This window comes from Ranitomeya variabilis, chromosome 2 (assembly GCF_051348905.1).
Source record: "Ranitomeya variabilis isolate aRanVar5 chromosome 2, aRanVar5.hap1, whole genome shotgun sequence".
NCBI classification, from domain to species: domain Eukaryota; kingdom Metazoa; phylum Chordata; class Amphibia; order Anura; family Dendrobatidae; genus Ranitomeya; species Ranitomeya variabilis.
This window is the reverse complement of record NC_135233.1, coordinates 378578391-378594256: the sequence shown is the minus strand read 5'-3', so window position 1 is coordinate 378594256 and position 15866 is coordinate 378578391. Positions and strand designations below refer to the sequence as shown.

Sequence of the window (15866 nt, the reverse complement as noted above, 5' to 3'; positions counted from 1 at the left end):
TGCTCAGGGCTACCTCTCTATAGAGTATAAGGGGGCTGTCTGCTCAGGGCTACCTCTCTATAGAGTATAAGGGGGCTGTCTGCTCAGGGCTACCTCTCTATAGAGTATAAGGGGACTGTGTGCTCAGGGCTACTCTCTATAGAGTATAAGGGGGCTATGTGCTCAGGGCTACCTCTCTATAGAGTATAAGGGGTGCTGTCTGCTCAGGTCTACCTCTTTATAGAGTATAAGGGGGCTGTGTGCTCAGGGCTACTCTCTATAAAGTATAAGGGGGCTGTCTGCTCAGGGCTACCTCTCTATAGAGTATAAGGGGGCTGTGTGCTCAGGGCTACCTCTCTATAGAGTATAAGGGGGGCTGTCTGCTCAGGGCTACCTCTCTATAGAGTATAAGGGGGCTGTCTGCTCAGGGCTACCTCTCTATAGAGGATAAGGGCACTGTCTGCTCAGGGCTACCTCTCTATAGAGTATAAGGGGGGCTGTTTGCTCAGGGCTACTGGAGCGCCCCCGTGTAGGGCAGTGGGGTACTCGGTACCGGGTTCCTCGGTTCTCAAGGGGGATGTCACGGTGGCTGACCCGGTCCGTGGCCCTAGGGACGTCTATGTAAATGGGGGAAAGGTCTTTAAAGGGAAAATGTTCGTGATGCCACCTGTGGTATTCGGTCAGGGTGACCGACGCTGCTTTAAGGGGTCCGCTGGGGTTATGTTATTGCAGCTAGATGGTGTACCTTCCCACAGGTGAAGTGTATCCCCAGGGCTTCCCAGTGTGTAGATGGTGGATGGTGCAAGGCGCGGTGAAGAACGAGGACACAAGGTTGCAGTCTCTTTACCTTTTACTGGAAGCTTCAGCATCCACAGTCCAGGGTACGGACCACAGGGTAGGTTGGGTCCGGCCAGTCCGAAGGCAAATCCAGAGTCCCCTTATCCAGGTGGAAATCAGTAGCCTTCCTACTAGCGCCTGTGTGTTGTAGTGCCTTCCTGCTGAGCTTCTCGTTAAAGTCCTCACAACTGTTGTAGATGTTCTAAATGTTATGTATTTCTCTCTGTCCCCCTGATGGTAAGGATAGGACAAACCCGTATGACTGATGGCCTGAGGCTTTTTACAGGGACTCTAGTATGCCCCAGCCCCCACAAGTTGCCACCGTGCCTCTTGGGTGTAGGGTCGGGCAGGTAATGTGGAATTAGCTGTCCTGCCGGTCTCTGGCTACCGGATCCTGCGCCTCAGAAGGAGGCAGCCTTTGCAGGGCAGAACTCCTTCTGGTTTCCTCTCCTTTTGCTATGACTTCGTTTCTCACCCTCTACAATACAATTCGCTGTTCATGTCTCTTTCTTAGGATGCTGCCGCACGTCGGGCAGGCGCAGCTCCGTGGCCTTCTGTCTGGGCCTCTGCCAGGATCCCACCCCTGTCAGGGACCACCCTGTCAGCAACCCCTCGATGTTCCTCCTTCCTCTCTGTCTGCCTGACAGGTACTGCATGAGTGAAGCTCAGACAGCTTCTGCCTAACTTCCTATCCAGGCCACCAGTTTTACCTTATTGTGAAGAGTGCCCTAGTAAATAGGAGCATAGCTCCCCCTGGTGGACTGGAGTGTGAAGTGTGTTGCATGGTTTGTGATACCTGGTAAAGAGATCTCTTTTATTGCCTTCAGACATAACATCACTCCCCCCTAGAGGAGAATGATATTACTGCAACGACCAGGACCCTGGGGCACTGCACTACCTCTCTATAGAGTATAAGGGGGCTGTCTGCTCAGGGCTACCTGTCTATAGAGTATAAGGGGGGCTGTCTGCTCAGGGCTACCTCTCTATAGAGTATAAGGGGGGGCTGTCTGCTCAGGGCTACCTCTCTATAGAGTATAAGGGGGGCTGTCTGCTCAGGGCTACCTCTCTATAGAGTATAAGGGGGCTGTCTGCTCAGGGCTACCTCTCTATAGAGTATAAGGGGGCTGTCTGCTCAGGGCTACCTCTCTATAGAGTATAAAGGGGCCGTCTGCTCAGGGCTACCTCTCTATAGAGTATAAGGGGGCCGTCTGCTCTGGTCTACTCTCTATAGAGTATAAGGGGGCTGTCTGCTCAGGGCTACCTCTCTATAGAATATAAGGGGGGCTGTCTGCTCAAGGCTACCTCTCTATAGAGTATAAGGGGGCTGTCTGCTTAGGGCTACCTCTCTATAGAGTATAAGGGGGCCGTCTGCTCAGGGCTACCTCTCTAAAGAGGATAAGGGGCCGTCTGCTCAGGGCTACCTCTCTATAGAGTATAAGGGGGCTGTCTGCTCAGGGCTACCTCTCTATAGATTGTAAGGGGGCTGTGTGCTCAGGGCTACCTCTCTATAGAGTATAAGGGGGCCGTCTGCTCAGGGCTACCTCTCTATAGAGGATAAGGGGCCGTCTGCTCAGGGCTACCTCTCTATAGAGTATAAGGGGGCTGTCTGCTCAGGGCTACCTCTCTATAGAGTATAAGGGGGCCGTCTGCTCAGGGCTACCTCTCTATAGAGGATAAGGGGCCGTCTGCTCAGGGCTACCTCTCTATAGAGTATAAGGGGGCCGTCTGCTCAGGGCTACCTCTCTATAGAGTATAAGGGGGCCGTCTGCTCAGGGCTACCTCTCTACAGAGTATAAGGGGGCTGTGTGCTCAGGGCTACCTCTCTATAGATTGTAAGGGGGCTGTGTGCTCAGGGCTACCTCTCTATAGAGTATAAGGGGGCTGTCTGCTCAGGGCTACCTCTCTATAGAGTATAAGGGGGCTGTCTGCTCAGGGCTACCTATCTATAGAGTATAAGGGGGCTGTCTGCTCAGGGCTACCTCTCTATAGAGTATAAGGGGGCTGTCTGCTCTGGTCTTCTCTCTATAGAGTATAAGGGGGCTGTCTGCTCAGGGCTACCTCTCTATAGAGTCTAAGGGGGCCGTCTGCTCTGGTCTACTCGCTATAGAGTATAAGGGGGCTGTCTGCTCAGGGCTACCGCTCTATAGAGTATAAGGGGGCTGTCTGCTCAGGGCTACCTCTCTATAGAGCAGGGCTCCCCAACCTGTAGCTCGGGAGCCACATGTGGCTCTCGGCCCCATGAATTGTGGCTCGCGACTGTCTGCCAGCTTGATGCATTAGGTCCAGGTCTAGCAAACAGGTATGAAGACCACATCTCAAAATGGTGAATTCTGTGAGTAGCCCCACACAGAATTGCAGATCTGGATGCACATTTACTGGTCTTAGGGGTTTAGAGATGTTTTAGGTATGATACGCTGGAGGTTTGTACTACCTGTTAGAGGAGGTGCTCAAAGCTGGATGTGACAGTGTGTTGAGAGAATACTGAACAGGGGTATTGTGGGAACCCCTGGATGTCAGTGTACTGCTCTGGAGTGATTTCTGTGGAAAAGCTTTGGTTATCATTATACCTGTAATATGGGGGCTTTGGTTGACACTACTTTGAAGGGGGCGGCAGCTGGATGTGGCTCACGACCCTCTCTCAGTGCTGAATGTGGGTCGCGACCCTCTCTCTAAGCTGAATGTGTCTCTCAAGGTCAGAAAGGTTGGGGACCACTGCTATAGAGTATAAGGGGGCTGTCTGCTCAGGGCTACCTCTCTATAGAGTATAAGGGGGCTGTCTGCTCAGGGCTACCTCTCTATAGAGTATAAGGGGGCTGTCTGCTCAGGGCTACCTCTCTATAGAGTATAAGGGGGCTGTCTGCTCAGGGATACCTTTCTATAGAGTATAAGGGGGCTGTCTGCTCAGGGCCACCCCTCTATAATTTATTTTTATTGTCAACATAGCAGTATAAGGATGGGGGTGTTTTTTTCAGGGCGAGTTGCATTTGCCATTGACATAATTTTGGGGTACCTATAACTTTTTCCTAAAGTTTTATTAACTCTTTCTGGGGAGGAACATAAAAAACAGCAATTCTGCCGCAATTTCTTTGCATTTTAAACTTTTCACTATTCAGTGCGCTGCATAAATAAACTGTATCCTGTCGGTCAGTACAAGTTTAGTTTATGGGTTTTATTACTTTTGTGCAATTATTACAGTCTTTGCACGAAAAAAGTAATTTGTTTTATGTCGCCATATTTTTTGCATGACAGTTTTTATTGATACCATTTTGTGCACTTTTTGATCTCTTTTTATTACTCTTGTTTGAAGGCATAAAAAAACACAGTAATTCTAGATTATTTTTTTAAACACCGTTCAATTAAAATTGATGTTATTTTTATTCCGAGGGTCCATTCCATGAGGAAGGTAATACAATTATATCCTTTTTTTTTATGTTTTGCTACTTGCACAAGAATAACTTTTACAAACCAAAACTTTTTTTCGCTGCCATATTCTGAAAAGCAGAACTTTTTTTTTATTTTTCTATAAACAAAGTGATGTAAGGACTTTTTATTTTTACCATTTTGGGGAACAAACAGCTTTTTGATCACTTTTTATTTCACATTTTGATAGGAAGGAAATACAAAAAAAACAGTAAATCTAAAATTGTCTTTTTAATTCTCTTTTTTACAGCGTTCACTGTGCCGTATAATTCACATGCTGTGGGTCAGTACAATAATGGTGATACTCAATTTATATTTTTTTATATTTTACTACTTTTGAACATGAAAATACATTTTTTTTTTGTTGGGGGTCTCATCACATTCCGGGAGACACAATGTCTCTATTTTTCTGTGGACGTAACTACATGAGGGCTTTGTGTGAGTGTATTTTTGCGGTATAACAAGCTGTGGTTTTTATGGATATTGTTATCAGATACGAGCAACTTTTGATTCACTTTATAATAGATTTTTTGTGAGGCAAGATGAACAAAAACAGCAATTTTGGCATTCACGTTACTTGTTTTTATGGGTTTATAGATGCGATTTTACTAAATGTGTCGTTTTTGTGGAGTTTTATTTTTTGTACAAATAATTTTTTATTAGTAAAACTTAAACACAATTTAATATTTTTTTTTCAATACTTTAAGCCCCACAATTGAACTTGAACATGAGATCCTTTGATGGCGTAGATAACCACTGCAGCCCCTGTGCCATAGTCGTCATACTCTGACCACCATGAACTTGACAGAATTATGTAGAAAAACAACATGGAGGCCAGATGTAGATGGTGTACCCTCCGTGGTCAGAATTTGGAGAGTCAGCATCTTCTATATTTCTGATTTTTTCCCGTTCTTCCCTCTTTTTCTGTTGACTTCCTCTTGACGTTCTGCTCATCTTCTCTTATCTCGGCCCGTCCCCCCTTTTATAAATATTTGGCTGCCCTCCTCGCTGGCTCAGTCCAGGTCCGGCACCATGAGGATATCTGCTCTGCTGGGCTGTCTACTATGGGCGGCCGTAGCTTCTGTCAGTGACGCACAAAGTCCCTCGTAAGTTTTATATATATACGGTATATATATATCTCCTATATAAATGTGCTCCATTCACCTTCCCTTTACTTATCCTAAATCTCTGTGCATTCTCTTCTTTCTTCACTTTCTTTAAATAACTTAATACAAAAAGTGAATCTCATATAGTATATAGAGTCATTACACACAGAGTGATCTATTTCACATGTTTATTTCTGTTAATGTTGATGATTATGGCTTACAGCCAATGAAAACCCAAAAGTCATTATCTCAGTAAATTAGAATATTTTATAATTCCAGCTTGAAAAATGATTTTAGCATCCGAAATGTTGGCCTACTGATATGTATGTTCTGTAAGTGCACTCAATACTTGGTCGGGCTCCTTTGGCATCAATTAGGCTACTCAGGGCTGCCACTAGAAATTTCGGGGCCCCATACTGGCAAAATTTTCGGGGCCCCCTTGAGACTCCACCCAGGCTCCACCCCAGCCCCGCCTCCATGCTCCACCCCTCGAACTGTCCACGGTCCCACCGCTCTCTCTTGGAAAAACTCCACTTCTCACCAATCACACATTGAGGGTACGTGTCCACCTTCAGGATGGCCAGCGGTTTCGTCAGAGCGGCAAACCCGCTCGGCGCTAAGCCCCGCCCCCTACTGTGATGCGATGATGCCGGATGTGTTCATTGCACACATCTGGGATCATCGCACCCCACACATAGGGCCCTGTGTTATAGCTTGCGGCGTCGCAGCTGCCGCAAGGAACACGGACATGCTGCGATCTTAAAAGAAGCACCGCATGTCCGGAGTCGCAGGGCCGACGGGTGCGTGTTACCACGCATAGTGGAGACGAGATTTCCTAAAATCCCCTTCACTATGCTGGAACATCTGGACGCTGCGTGTTTGACGCTGTGGCCCCACCCACGCAGCGTCAAACACGCAGCGTTTACTTAACGTGGACACGTACCCTAACAGTTCCCATCACCAGATCACACATATAGCCGGCAGATTTTGTAAGCCGCCACCATAACACGGTAGACTCTTTTGGCCGGGCACTACTCTGCTGTAACCTATTAAATATTTGTTAAAATATGCAAAACAATTTAGGTATATTTTTATTTATTTTTCAATTTTTAAAATGACCAATAATATCACATAAAAAGAACAAATACCGCTACACCATGACAAGATGACATATTACCACCACAGTGATCGAATAATATCACATACAAAGAACAAATACCGCTACACCATGACCAGATGACATATTACCACCACAGTGATCGAATAATATCACATACATAGAACAAATACCGCTACACCATGACCAGACCGCATATTACCACCACAGTGATCGAATAATATCACATACAAGGGACAAATACCGCAACACCATGTCCAGACCACATATTACCACCACATAGTGACTGAATACTACAATTCTGATCAGTAATAAAAAAAAAGCACCACACTATCACCATAAGTGCCATTATACACAGGAGATCTCTACTTAGTATGCAGTGTCTGTGTACAGATAATACAGTGATCACTAGTGAAATTATACACAGGAGCTCTGTATAGTATACAGTGTATAGTGTCAGTGTATAGGTAACACTGACTCACCAGTGACGTCTCTATGTGAAGTCCTTCATCTTTCATCCAGCACAGACCGCCATCATGTCTTCCAGCCAGGACTCGTTTCTGCAGGAAATAACACAGTTATCTCGAGCTCCGCTTGTAGAACACATTACTTAATTTTTCCCAACTTCTACATTACACCGCATAAAGAAAAAGAGGCAACATAGTGTCACTCTACACAGTAACAGGACCGCCCCCTCATTTCAAACACTGTCCTCAAAAAATAAATACATCACTGCAGTAATAATATCCCTTAATTAGTCCCTATGGTAATAATATTCCCCATCCTGGCCCCCGTGTGTCTCATTCCTGGCGTCAGCCATATGTTCTCCCATCCTGCCCTCATGAGTATCCTTTCTGCACCATATGATCTCCCCATCCTGCCCCATCTGTCTCCATCGTATCCATCCTGCCCCATGATCCTGCACAACCTGTCTCCAATTCTGCCCCCAGTGTCTCCAGTCATGCCCCCATGTCTTTCATCATACCCCATATCTCCATTCTGCCCCTGTGTCCAGCATCATAGCCCCTGTGTCCAGCATCATTCATAGCCCCTGTGTCCAGCATCATTCATAGCCCCTGTGTCCAGCATCTCAGCCCCTGTGTCCAGCATCTCAGCCCCTGTGTCCAGCATACTGCCCCTGTGTCCAGCATACTGCCCCTGTGTCCAGCATCTCTGCCCCCTGTGTCCAGCATACTGCCCCCTGTGTCCAGGATCTCTGCCCCCTGTGTCCAGCATCTCTGCCCCTGTGTCCAGCATCTCTGCCCCTGTGTCCAGCATCTCTGCCCCTGTGTCCAGCATAATGCCCCCTGTGTCCAGCATAATGCCCCTGTGTCCAGCATTCTGCCCCATGTCCAGCATCTCTGCCCCTTTGTCCAGCATACTGCCCTTTTGTCCAGCATACTGCCCCTTTGTCCAGCATACTGCCCTTTTGTCCAGCATACTGCCCCTTTGTCCAGCATAATGCCCCTGTGTCCAGCATTCTGCCCCGTGTCCAGCATCTCTGCCCCTTTGTCCAGCATACTGCCCCTTTGTCCAGCATTCTGCCCCCTGTGTCCAGCATTCTGCCCCCTGTGTCCAGCATTCTGCCCCCTGTGTCCAGCATTCTGCCCCCTTGTCCAGCATACTGCCCCCTGTGTCCAGCATCTCTGCCCGTGTCCAGCATCTCTGTCCCCTGTGTCCAGCATCTCTGCCCCCTGTGTCCAGCATCTCTGCCCCCTGTGTCCAGCATCTCTGCCCCCTGTGTCCAGCATCTCTGCCACTGTGTCCAGCATCTCTGCCCCGTGTCCAGCATCTCTGCCCCCTGTGTCCAGCATCTCTGCCCCCTGTGTCCAGCATCTCTGCCACTGTGTCCAGCATCTCTGCCCCCTGTGTCCAGCATCTCTGCCCCTGTGTCCAGCATCTCTGCCCCCTGTATCCAGCATCTCTGCCACTGTGTCCAGCATCTCTGCCCCCTGTGTCCAGCATCTCTGCCACTGTGTCCAGCATCTCTGCCCCCTGTGTCCAGCATCTCTGCCCCCTGTGTCCAGCATCTCTGCCCCCTGTGTCCAGCATCTCTGCCCCTGTGTCCAGCATACTGCCCGTGTCCAGCTTTCTGCCCCAGCATGTCCAGCGTTCTGCCCCGGGCCCCACCCCCCTGGGATCGCCGCTCTGAAAAAAAAAAAAGCCGAGTTCTTACCTTGCCATGCTCCTGCGGCGGGGAACCTCACTTCCTCCACGCAGCCGCAGGTGAAGGACGCACTCGCCGGCGGCTGACAATGACGTCAGACGCCGGCGAAGTGCGACTGCGCACTGCGGCCGCTGAAGTCAGCTGCCAGCCTCCGACTGGCTGGCGGCGGCCGGCGGCTGTTAACTATTGACGTGCGGGCACGGGCCCGCACGTCAATAGTGTCCCGCAGCGCCGGCAGGGGGGGGCCCGCAGCGCCGGCAGGTGGGGGGGCCCGCAGCGCTGGCAGGGGGGGGCCCGGTGAGCAGATTAGACGGGGCCCGATGCGGGCCCCCTCTGCTCACCGGGCCCCATACGCCAGTCATGGCTGTCATGCCCTGATGGCGGCCCTGAGGCTACTTTCACACATCAGGTTTTTAGTTTCAGGCACAATCCGGCAAGTTTTGAAAAAAAACGATTTTTTTTTTTTTTTACAGTGGATCTATTTTTTTTCCCATAGAGTTGTATTAGCTCCGGATTGCGCCTGATGGTCAGACGTTTCATCTGTGTTTTTCCAGATCCGTCCATATAGTCGTTTTTTTTGTCTGGCAAGAAAAGCGCACAGTGATGGAACCGGTCAAAACGCGTGAAATGGAGATGTGAAACGATGAGTCCGGCCTCCGGATCCTATTTTCAAAGCATTTTCCATTGTAATTATGCACATTTTCCGTCCTGGGGTCTCTCTTCCTCTCTCTCTCTCAAGTCACTGTAAACTCCATGTTAAAATTAAAAACCGGATCCGGCATAAAAACGGATCCGTTGCATCAGTTTTTTCACTATTTGCAACGGATCCGTTTTTTTGGAACATTAGCCGGATTCTGCTTGAAACAAAAAACCTGATGTGTGAAAGTATCCTTACTACATCAATGCGGCGTGGCATGGAGGCGATGAGCCTGTGGTGCTGCTGAGGGGTTATGGAAGCCCAGGTTGCTTTGATAGCAGCCTTCAGCTCGGCTGCATTGTTGGGTCTGGTGTCTCTCATCTTCCTCTTGACATTACTCCATAGATTCTCTATGGGGTTAAGGTCTGGTGAGTTTGCTGCCAATCAAGCACAGTGATACTGCTGTTTGTAAACCAGGTATTGGTGCTTTTGGCAGTGTGGACAGGTACCAAGTCCTGCTGGAGAATGACATTTCCATCTCCAAGAAGCTTGTCGGCAGAGGGAAGCATGAAATGCTCTAAAATGTCCTGGTAGACGGCTGCGCTGACTTTGATCTTGATGAAACATAGTGAACCTACACCAGCAGATGACATGGCTCCCCAAACCATCACTGATTGCGGAAACTTCACACTAGACCTCCAGCAGCTTGGATTGTGGCCTCTCCACTCTTCCTCCAGACTCTGGGACCTTGATTTACAAATGAAATGCAAAATTTACTTTCCTCGTGGAGGGTGTCAATGATGGCCTTCTGGACTTCTGTCAAGTCAGCAGTCTTCCCCATGATTGTGGAGCTACTGAAACAGACTAAGGGACCTTTTTAAACACTTAGGAGCCTTTGCAGGTGATTTTGTTAATTATTCTAATTTACTGAGATAATGACTTTTGGGTTTTCGTTGGCTGAGCCATAATCATCAACATTAACAGATATAAACACGTGAAATAGATCACTCTGTTTGTAATGACTGTATATAATATACGAGTTTGACTTTTGAAGAGATGAAATAAATTAACTTTTTGATTATATTCTAATTTTGCGAGAAGCACCTGTATCTTATCATTGAAATCTGCTTCTTTCTCCACCTGGACTGATTGTTTATTCTCAATTCAAGGGTAAAAGTTTTAAAATCTGTATTGAGTGTAGACTGAAATTCATATTACTGAGATAATAGTATAATAATAGTGTCATACAGTGCACACTAATACCAGTGTCATACAATGTCAACTAATCATACTGTCATACAGTACCCACTGATAACAGTGTCATACAGTGCCCACTATTACTAGTATCATAAAATGTCCACTAATAATAGTGTCATACAGTGTTCACTAAGGCTAGGTTCACATTGCGTTAGGGCAATCCGTTTAGCGCTAGCGCTAGCGGATTGCGCTAACGCAATGTTTATTTAGGGGCCGCGCTAGGGGTCGCGTTAACGTCCCCGCTCTCGCAGATCCCCGATCTGCGAGAGCGGGGAACGGACCTCGGGCGCGCCGCGGACGCTGCAAGCAGCGTCCGAGGCGCGCCACAGAAGAACGGCACATCGCTAGCGCGAGCCGAAAAAGGCACGCGCTTGTGATGCGCTAGAGGGAAACTTCACATTGCTGTCAATGGGTGCGCTAACGGACCCGTTGCACGGCGTTAATTGCGACATTTTCGCCGTGTTGCAACGCTGTCCGTTAGCGTGCACACATTAATGCAATGTGAACCTAGCCTAATAATAGTGTCATACAGTGCCCACTAATAATAGTATCATATAGTGCCCACTAATGCCAGTATCATCCAGTGTCCACTGATGATAGTGCCATACAGAGTCCACTAATACTAGTGTTATACAGTGACAAGTAATACTAGTGTCATACAGTGCCCACTAATAATAGTGTCATACAGTGGCCACTAATACCAGTGTCATACAGTGTCCACTAATACCGGTGTCATACAGTACCCAATAATACCAGTGTCATACAGTGCCCACTAATACCAGTGTCATACAGTGCCCACTAATACCAGTGTCATACAGTGCCCACTAATACCAGTGTCATACAGAGCCCACTAATACCAGTGTCATACAGTGCCCACTAATACCAGTGTCATACAGTGCCCACTAATACCAGTGTCATACAGTGCCCACTAATACCAGTGTCATACAGTGCCCACTAATACCAGTGTCATAGAGTGCCCACTAATACCAGTGTCATACAGTGCCCACTAATACCAGTGTCATACAGAGCCCACTAATACCAATGTTAGACAGTGCCCACTAATGCCAGTGTCATACAGTGACCACTAATACCGGTGTCATACAGTGCCCACTAATACCAGTGTCATACAGTGCCCACTAATACCAGTGTCAAACAGTGCCCACTAATACCAGTGTCATACAGTGCCCACTAATACCAGTGTCATACAGTGCCCACTAATACCAGTGTCATACAGAGCCCACTAATACCAGTGTCAAACAGTGCCCACTAATACCGGTGTCATACAGTGCCCACTAATACCAGTGTCAAACAGTGCCCACTAATACCAGTGTCATACAGTGCCCACTAATACCGGTGTCAAACAGTGCCCACTAATACCAGTGTCATACAGTGCCCACTAATACCAGTGTCATACAGTGCCCACTAATACCAGTGTCAAACAGTGCACACTAATACCGGTGTCATACAGTGCCCACTAATACCGGTGTCATACAGTGACCACTAATACCAGTGACATACAGTGCCCACTAATAATAGTGTCATACAGCGTTCACTAATACCAGTGTCATATAGTGCCCACTAATACCGGTGTCATACAGCGCCCACTAATACCAGTGTCATACAGTGCCCACTAATACCAGTGTCAAACAGTGCCCACTAATACCAGTGTCATACAGTGCCCACTAATACCAGTGTCAAACAGTGCCCACTAATACCAGTGTCATACAGTGCCCACTAATACCAGTGTCATACAGTGCCCACTAATACCAGTGTCATACAGAGCCCACTAATACCAGTGTCAAACAGTGCCCACTAATACCGGTGTCATACAGTGCCCACTAATACCAGTGTCAAACAGTGCCCACTAATACCAGTGTCATACAGTGCCCACTAATACCGGTGGCAAACAGTGCCCACTAATACCAGTGTCATACAGTGCCCACTAATACCAGTGTCATACAGTGCCCACTAATACCAGTGTCAAACAGTGCACACTAATACCGGTGTCATACAGTGCCCACTAATACCGGTGTCATACAGTGACCACTAATACCAGTGGCATACAGTGCCCACTAATAATAGTGTCATACAGCGTTCACTAACACCAGTGTCATATAGTGCCCACTAATACCGGTGTCATACAGCGCCCACTAATACCAGTGTTAGACAGTGCCCACTATTACCAGGGTCATACAGTGACCACTAATACCGGTGTCATACAGTGACCACTATTACCAGTGTCATACAGTGACCACTATTACCAGTGTCATACAGTGACCACTAATACCGGTGTTAGACAGGGTCCACTATTACCAGTGTCATACAGTGACCACTAATACCGGTGTTAGACAGGGTCCACTATTACCAGTGTCATACAGTGACCACTAATACCAGTGTCATACAGTGACCACTAATACCAGTGTCATACACTGACCACTAATACCAGTGTCATACAGAGCCCACTAATACCAGTGTCATACAGTGCCCACTAATACCAGTGTTAGACAGTGCCCACTATTACCAGTGTCATACACTGACCACTAATACCGGTGTCATACAGTGACCACTATTACCAGTGTTAGACAGGGTCCACTAATACCAGTGTCATACAGAGCCCACTAATACCATTGTCTTACTCCCTGGAGGTTTTTAACCCCTGTGTAATGCTTTTCCCCCTCAGGCCCGGCACTAACATAGCGTACCAGTTTGCCTGAAATGTCCTTTTTTCCTTTAAGTGATGATTACATATAAAACAAGGCATTAGCCAAATAAACAGAAAATTACAAACATTCTGACCATCCACGTGACGTCCACAAACCAGTATCCAGCAATGCGAACTCTCCCTCCTAGAAGTCTACATTCATTCCATTAGAAGTCTCCACCTCGGAGAAAAGAAACTATAATGAGTTGGTGTCGTGAGATAGACAACTCCTTCCCTAGAGGAGACCCCTCCACTTTCATCTGTTAGAAATGACCGTGGATCTTATCCTCAGTGACCACTGCAGGAACAATGCAGTGTTAGTTGGGGGTCTAATAAATACTTACTCTGGCTGCTTCTTGTCGTAGCTCTCCACTCTGGTGCATAGAGGGACCTCAGGTGGGTTGTCCCCTTCCCCTATGGCGTCCATACTCACTAATAATGAGAACCCTTTAGACACAGCATTTTAAGAGACAGAAATAACTGAAAATAATTTGCAAAAAATTCTCCAACTATTTCCATCTGTTCACAGGTTCCTGATTTCTGCCCCCCGTCTTCTGCACCTGGGCGTAAGGCAGGATGTGTGGTTGCAGGTGGAGTGGCCTCAGGGCGTTCAGGCCGGAAAAAGTGATGTTGCGGTGGAGCTATACCTGAGGAACCAGATAAGTTATAAGAAGTGTAGCGAGACGTATACTGCCAGCCTGAACCAAAGGAACGGCTACATCTCCAAACAGACCATAGAGGTAACGTCACCCCCTGCTGCTCCATCTTCTGGGCATCAAAAAATCAAATTCTCATGAATGTAAACCTACTAGTATTGCAGCCATTATGGATCCCATAGAGGTTGTGGTCTATGTACATTGCACTTCTCCAGAATCCGTCAGTCCTGTATTGTGTCTGTAGATCACTCCTCAGATGGAGACAGCATGTAACTTGGATAAGAGCGGGAGCTACGTCCAGCTGGTAGCAAATAGTAAGTTGATCTCCACCAAACTTCAAGTGATCTCCATCCCTGTGTCCAATAAAAGAGGCTACATCTTCATCCAGACCGACAAGAGTATATATACACCCAATGAAAAAGGTACATGCTCTATCTATCTACCCATCTTTCTATTTTATAGCTAGGGGTGTACTGTTTATTTTTTAATCTTGCCTTATTTACCCCCTACCCAGTTAAATTTCGGGTGTTCACCTTGGACCACATGATGAGACCAGCAAAGGAGCTGACCACATGCATCGTGTCTGTGAGTAGTCCTGGATGTACAACAGGTTTGGGAAAATGGAAGAGTAAGATATTGTGCAGCTCTGGACTGTATGTGTCGTAACGATAAGACCACTGAAAATGTGAAGGTTCCCCTCCATGACCCATCGAGGCATTGGTTGCAATAAGACATTGGAAGTTGCCCATGTCCTGACAACTTTCCACCTTATTTATGATGTTCCAACAGTTCTGACAGCCGCAAGCAGCCAGGAGATGTCTTGGAGATCACAGACAGGTTTCAGACAAAACTCCAGAGTAACTAGAAAGTCTGAATACCATGGAAGCTGCAGGCAGATAGGAGACGTCCAGGAGAATCCAGATAAATAGTAGTGGTGCTGAAAGCCGCAGGCAGGTAACACAGGGAGATTGTAGACAGGAACTATGCACAGACAAACTAAAAGTGTTATTTGAAAGTCTTAATACCAAGATCCAGGTGTGTGTCTTGTTACGCCTTATTTAGGCCTAGGAAGTTCAACACTTGTGATCAGGCCGGGCTTGAAAAGACCAACGTGGAGCACAAGAAAGTTTAACGGACCGGGGTGTAGGGAGCAGAGCCCAGACCTGACCCAGGTGTGTAACAGGTAGTAATTACTGCACACCAGGAACACTCCTGGAGATGCCACAACCCAGGTCTATAGCCATCAAAATTTGCTCAGACCTTTCTTTTGCCCATTTTCCTGTGTCCAGTACATCTACTGGTGATAATGGTTACATTGCAGTGGTATCAGGACAGGCGACTTATCATATTCCTCCCTTAGATGGAGCAGCCAGCCGTACTCGTCTTTCAACAGTTATCCTGTAGGCTATAAGCGGAGCAGCCAGGCACAGAACCATGAAAGAATGGGGGATGTAGTTCCCCAGTTTTAGAGAACATGAAGGTCTGACACTAATTAACCATTATCACCTATCAAGGATATAGGTGACCATTTTTAAAGAATGGAATACCCTTTTAATTCCAGACCTGCAGATCACAGGTGATCGCTGGTGGTGGCACTTTGTGAACCGTTTATTGATAGAAGATTCTTTTAAAAAATAGGAATTGCCTAAATCAGAGGACTCATTAAAGTAATACACTGACGAGCAAAAGGGTAACAATGTTTTGAACTTTTGACTTTCAGGCTCCAAATCCTTCCTGCCCCGAACTTCACAGTTCCTTCAATATCTCCATCCATTAGCCCTTTTTTCCCTTGTTTCTTCCAGATCCATTTGCACCCATCCGTTCCTAGTCTATTGACTGTTCTCTCAATGCTCCCAATCACCCGTTTCCAATCTTTAACTATGCGCTTTTCATACTTTATGCAAACTCGAGCTGATGCTGCTTATGATGATATTGAAGTCGAGGCTTCTTCACCTTTTTTTGGGCCACCATTCCAGACTTGTGTAACGT

The 15866-nt window shown here is 47.2% G+C and overlaps 1 protein-coding gene and 1 long non-coding RNA gene across 3 annotated transcripts in view; one reads left to right on the top strand and one right to left on the bottom strand.

The window, feature by feature from the left end:
• Positions 1 to 5249: 5249 nt before the first annotated feature.
• LOC143806136 (complement C4-like) overlaps positions 5250 to 15866 on the top strand; it is an 80082-nt gene continuing 69465 nt past the window's right edge. For both annotated transcript variants that reach the window (XR_013221401.1, XM_077286114.1), the window contains exons 1-4: positions 5250 to 5342; positions 13751 to 13961; positions 14122 to 14299; positions 14392 to 14462. Coding sequence is in view for 1 of the 2 variants with exons in the window: in XM_077286114.1 (XP_077142229.1) it covers positions 5269 to 5342; positions 13751 to 13961; positions 14122 to 14299; positions 14392 to 14462 (534 nt within the window). In the remaining variant the exon portion in view is untranslated. The remainder of the gene's footprint in view (positions 5343 to 13750; positions 13962 to 14121; positions 14300 to 14391; positions 14463 to 15866) is intronic.
• LOC143806137 (uncharacterized) lies at positions 6941 to 8708 on the bottom strand. Its single transcript, XR_013221402.1, has 2 exons — positions 8636 to 8708; positions 6941 to 7019 (listed from the first exon to the last, which is right to left on the bottom strand). It is a non-coding gene; the product is annotated as an uncharacterized LOC143806137 (long non-coding RNA).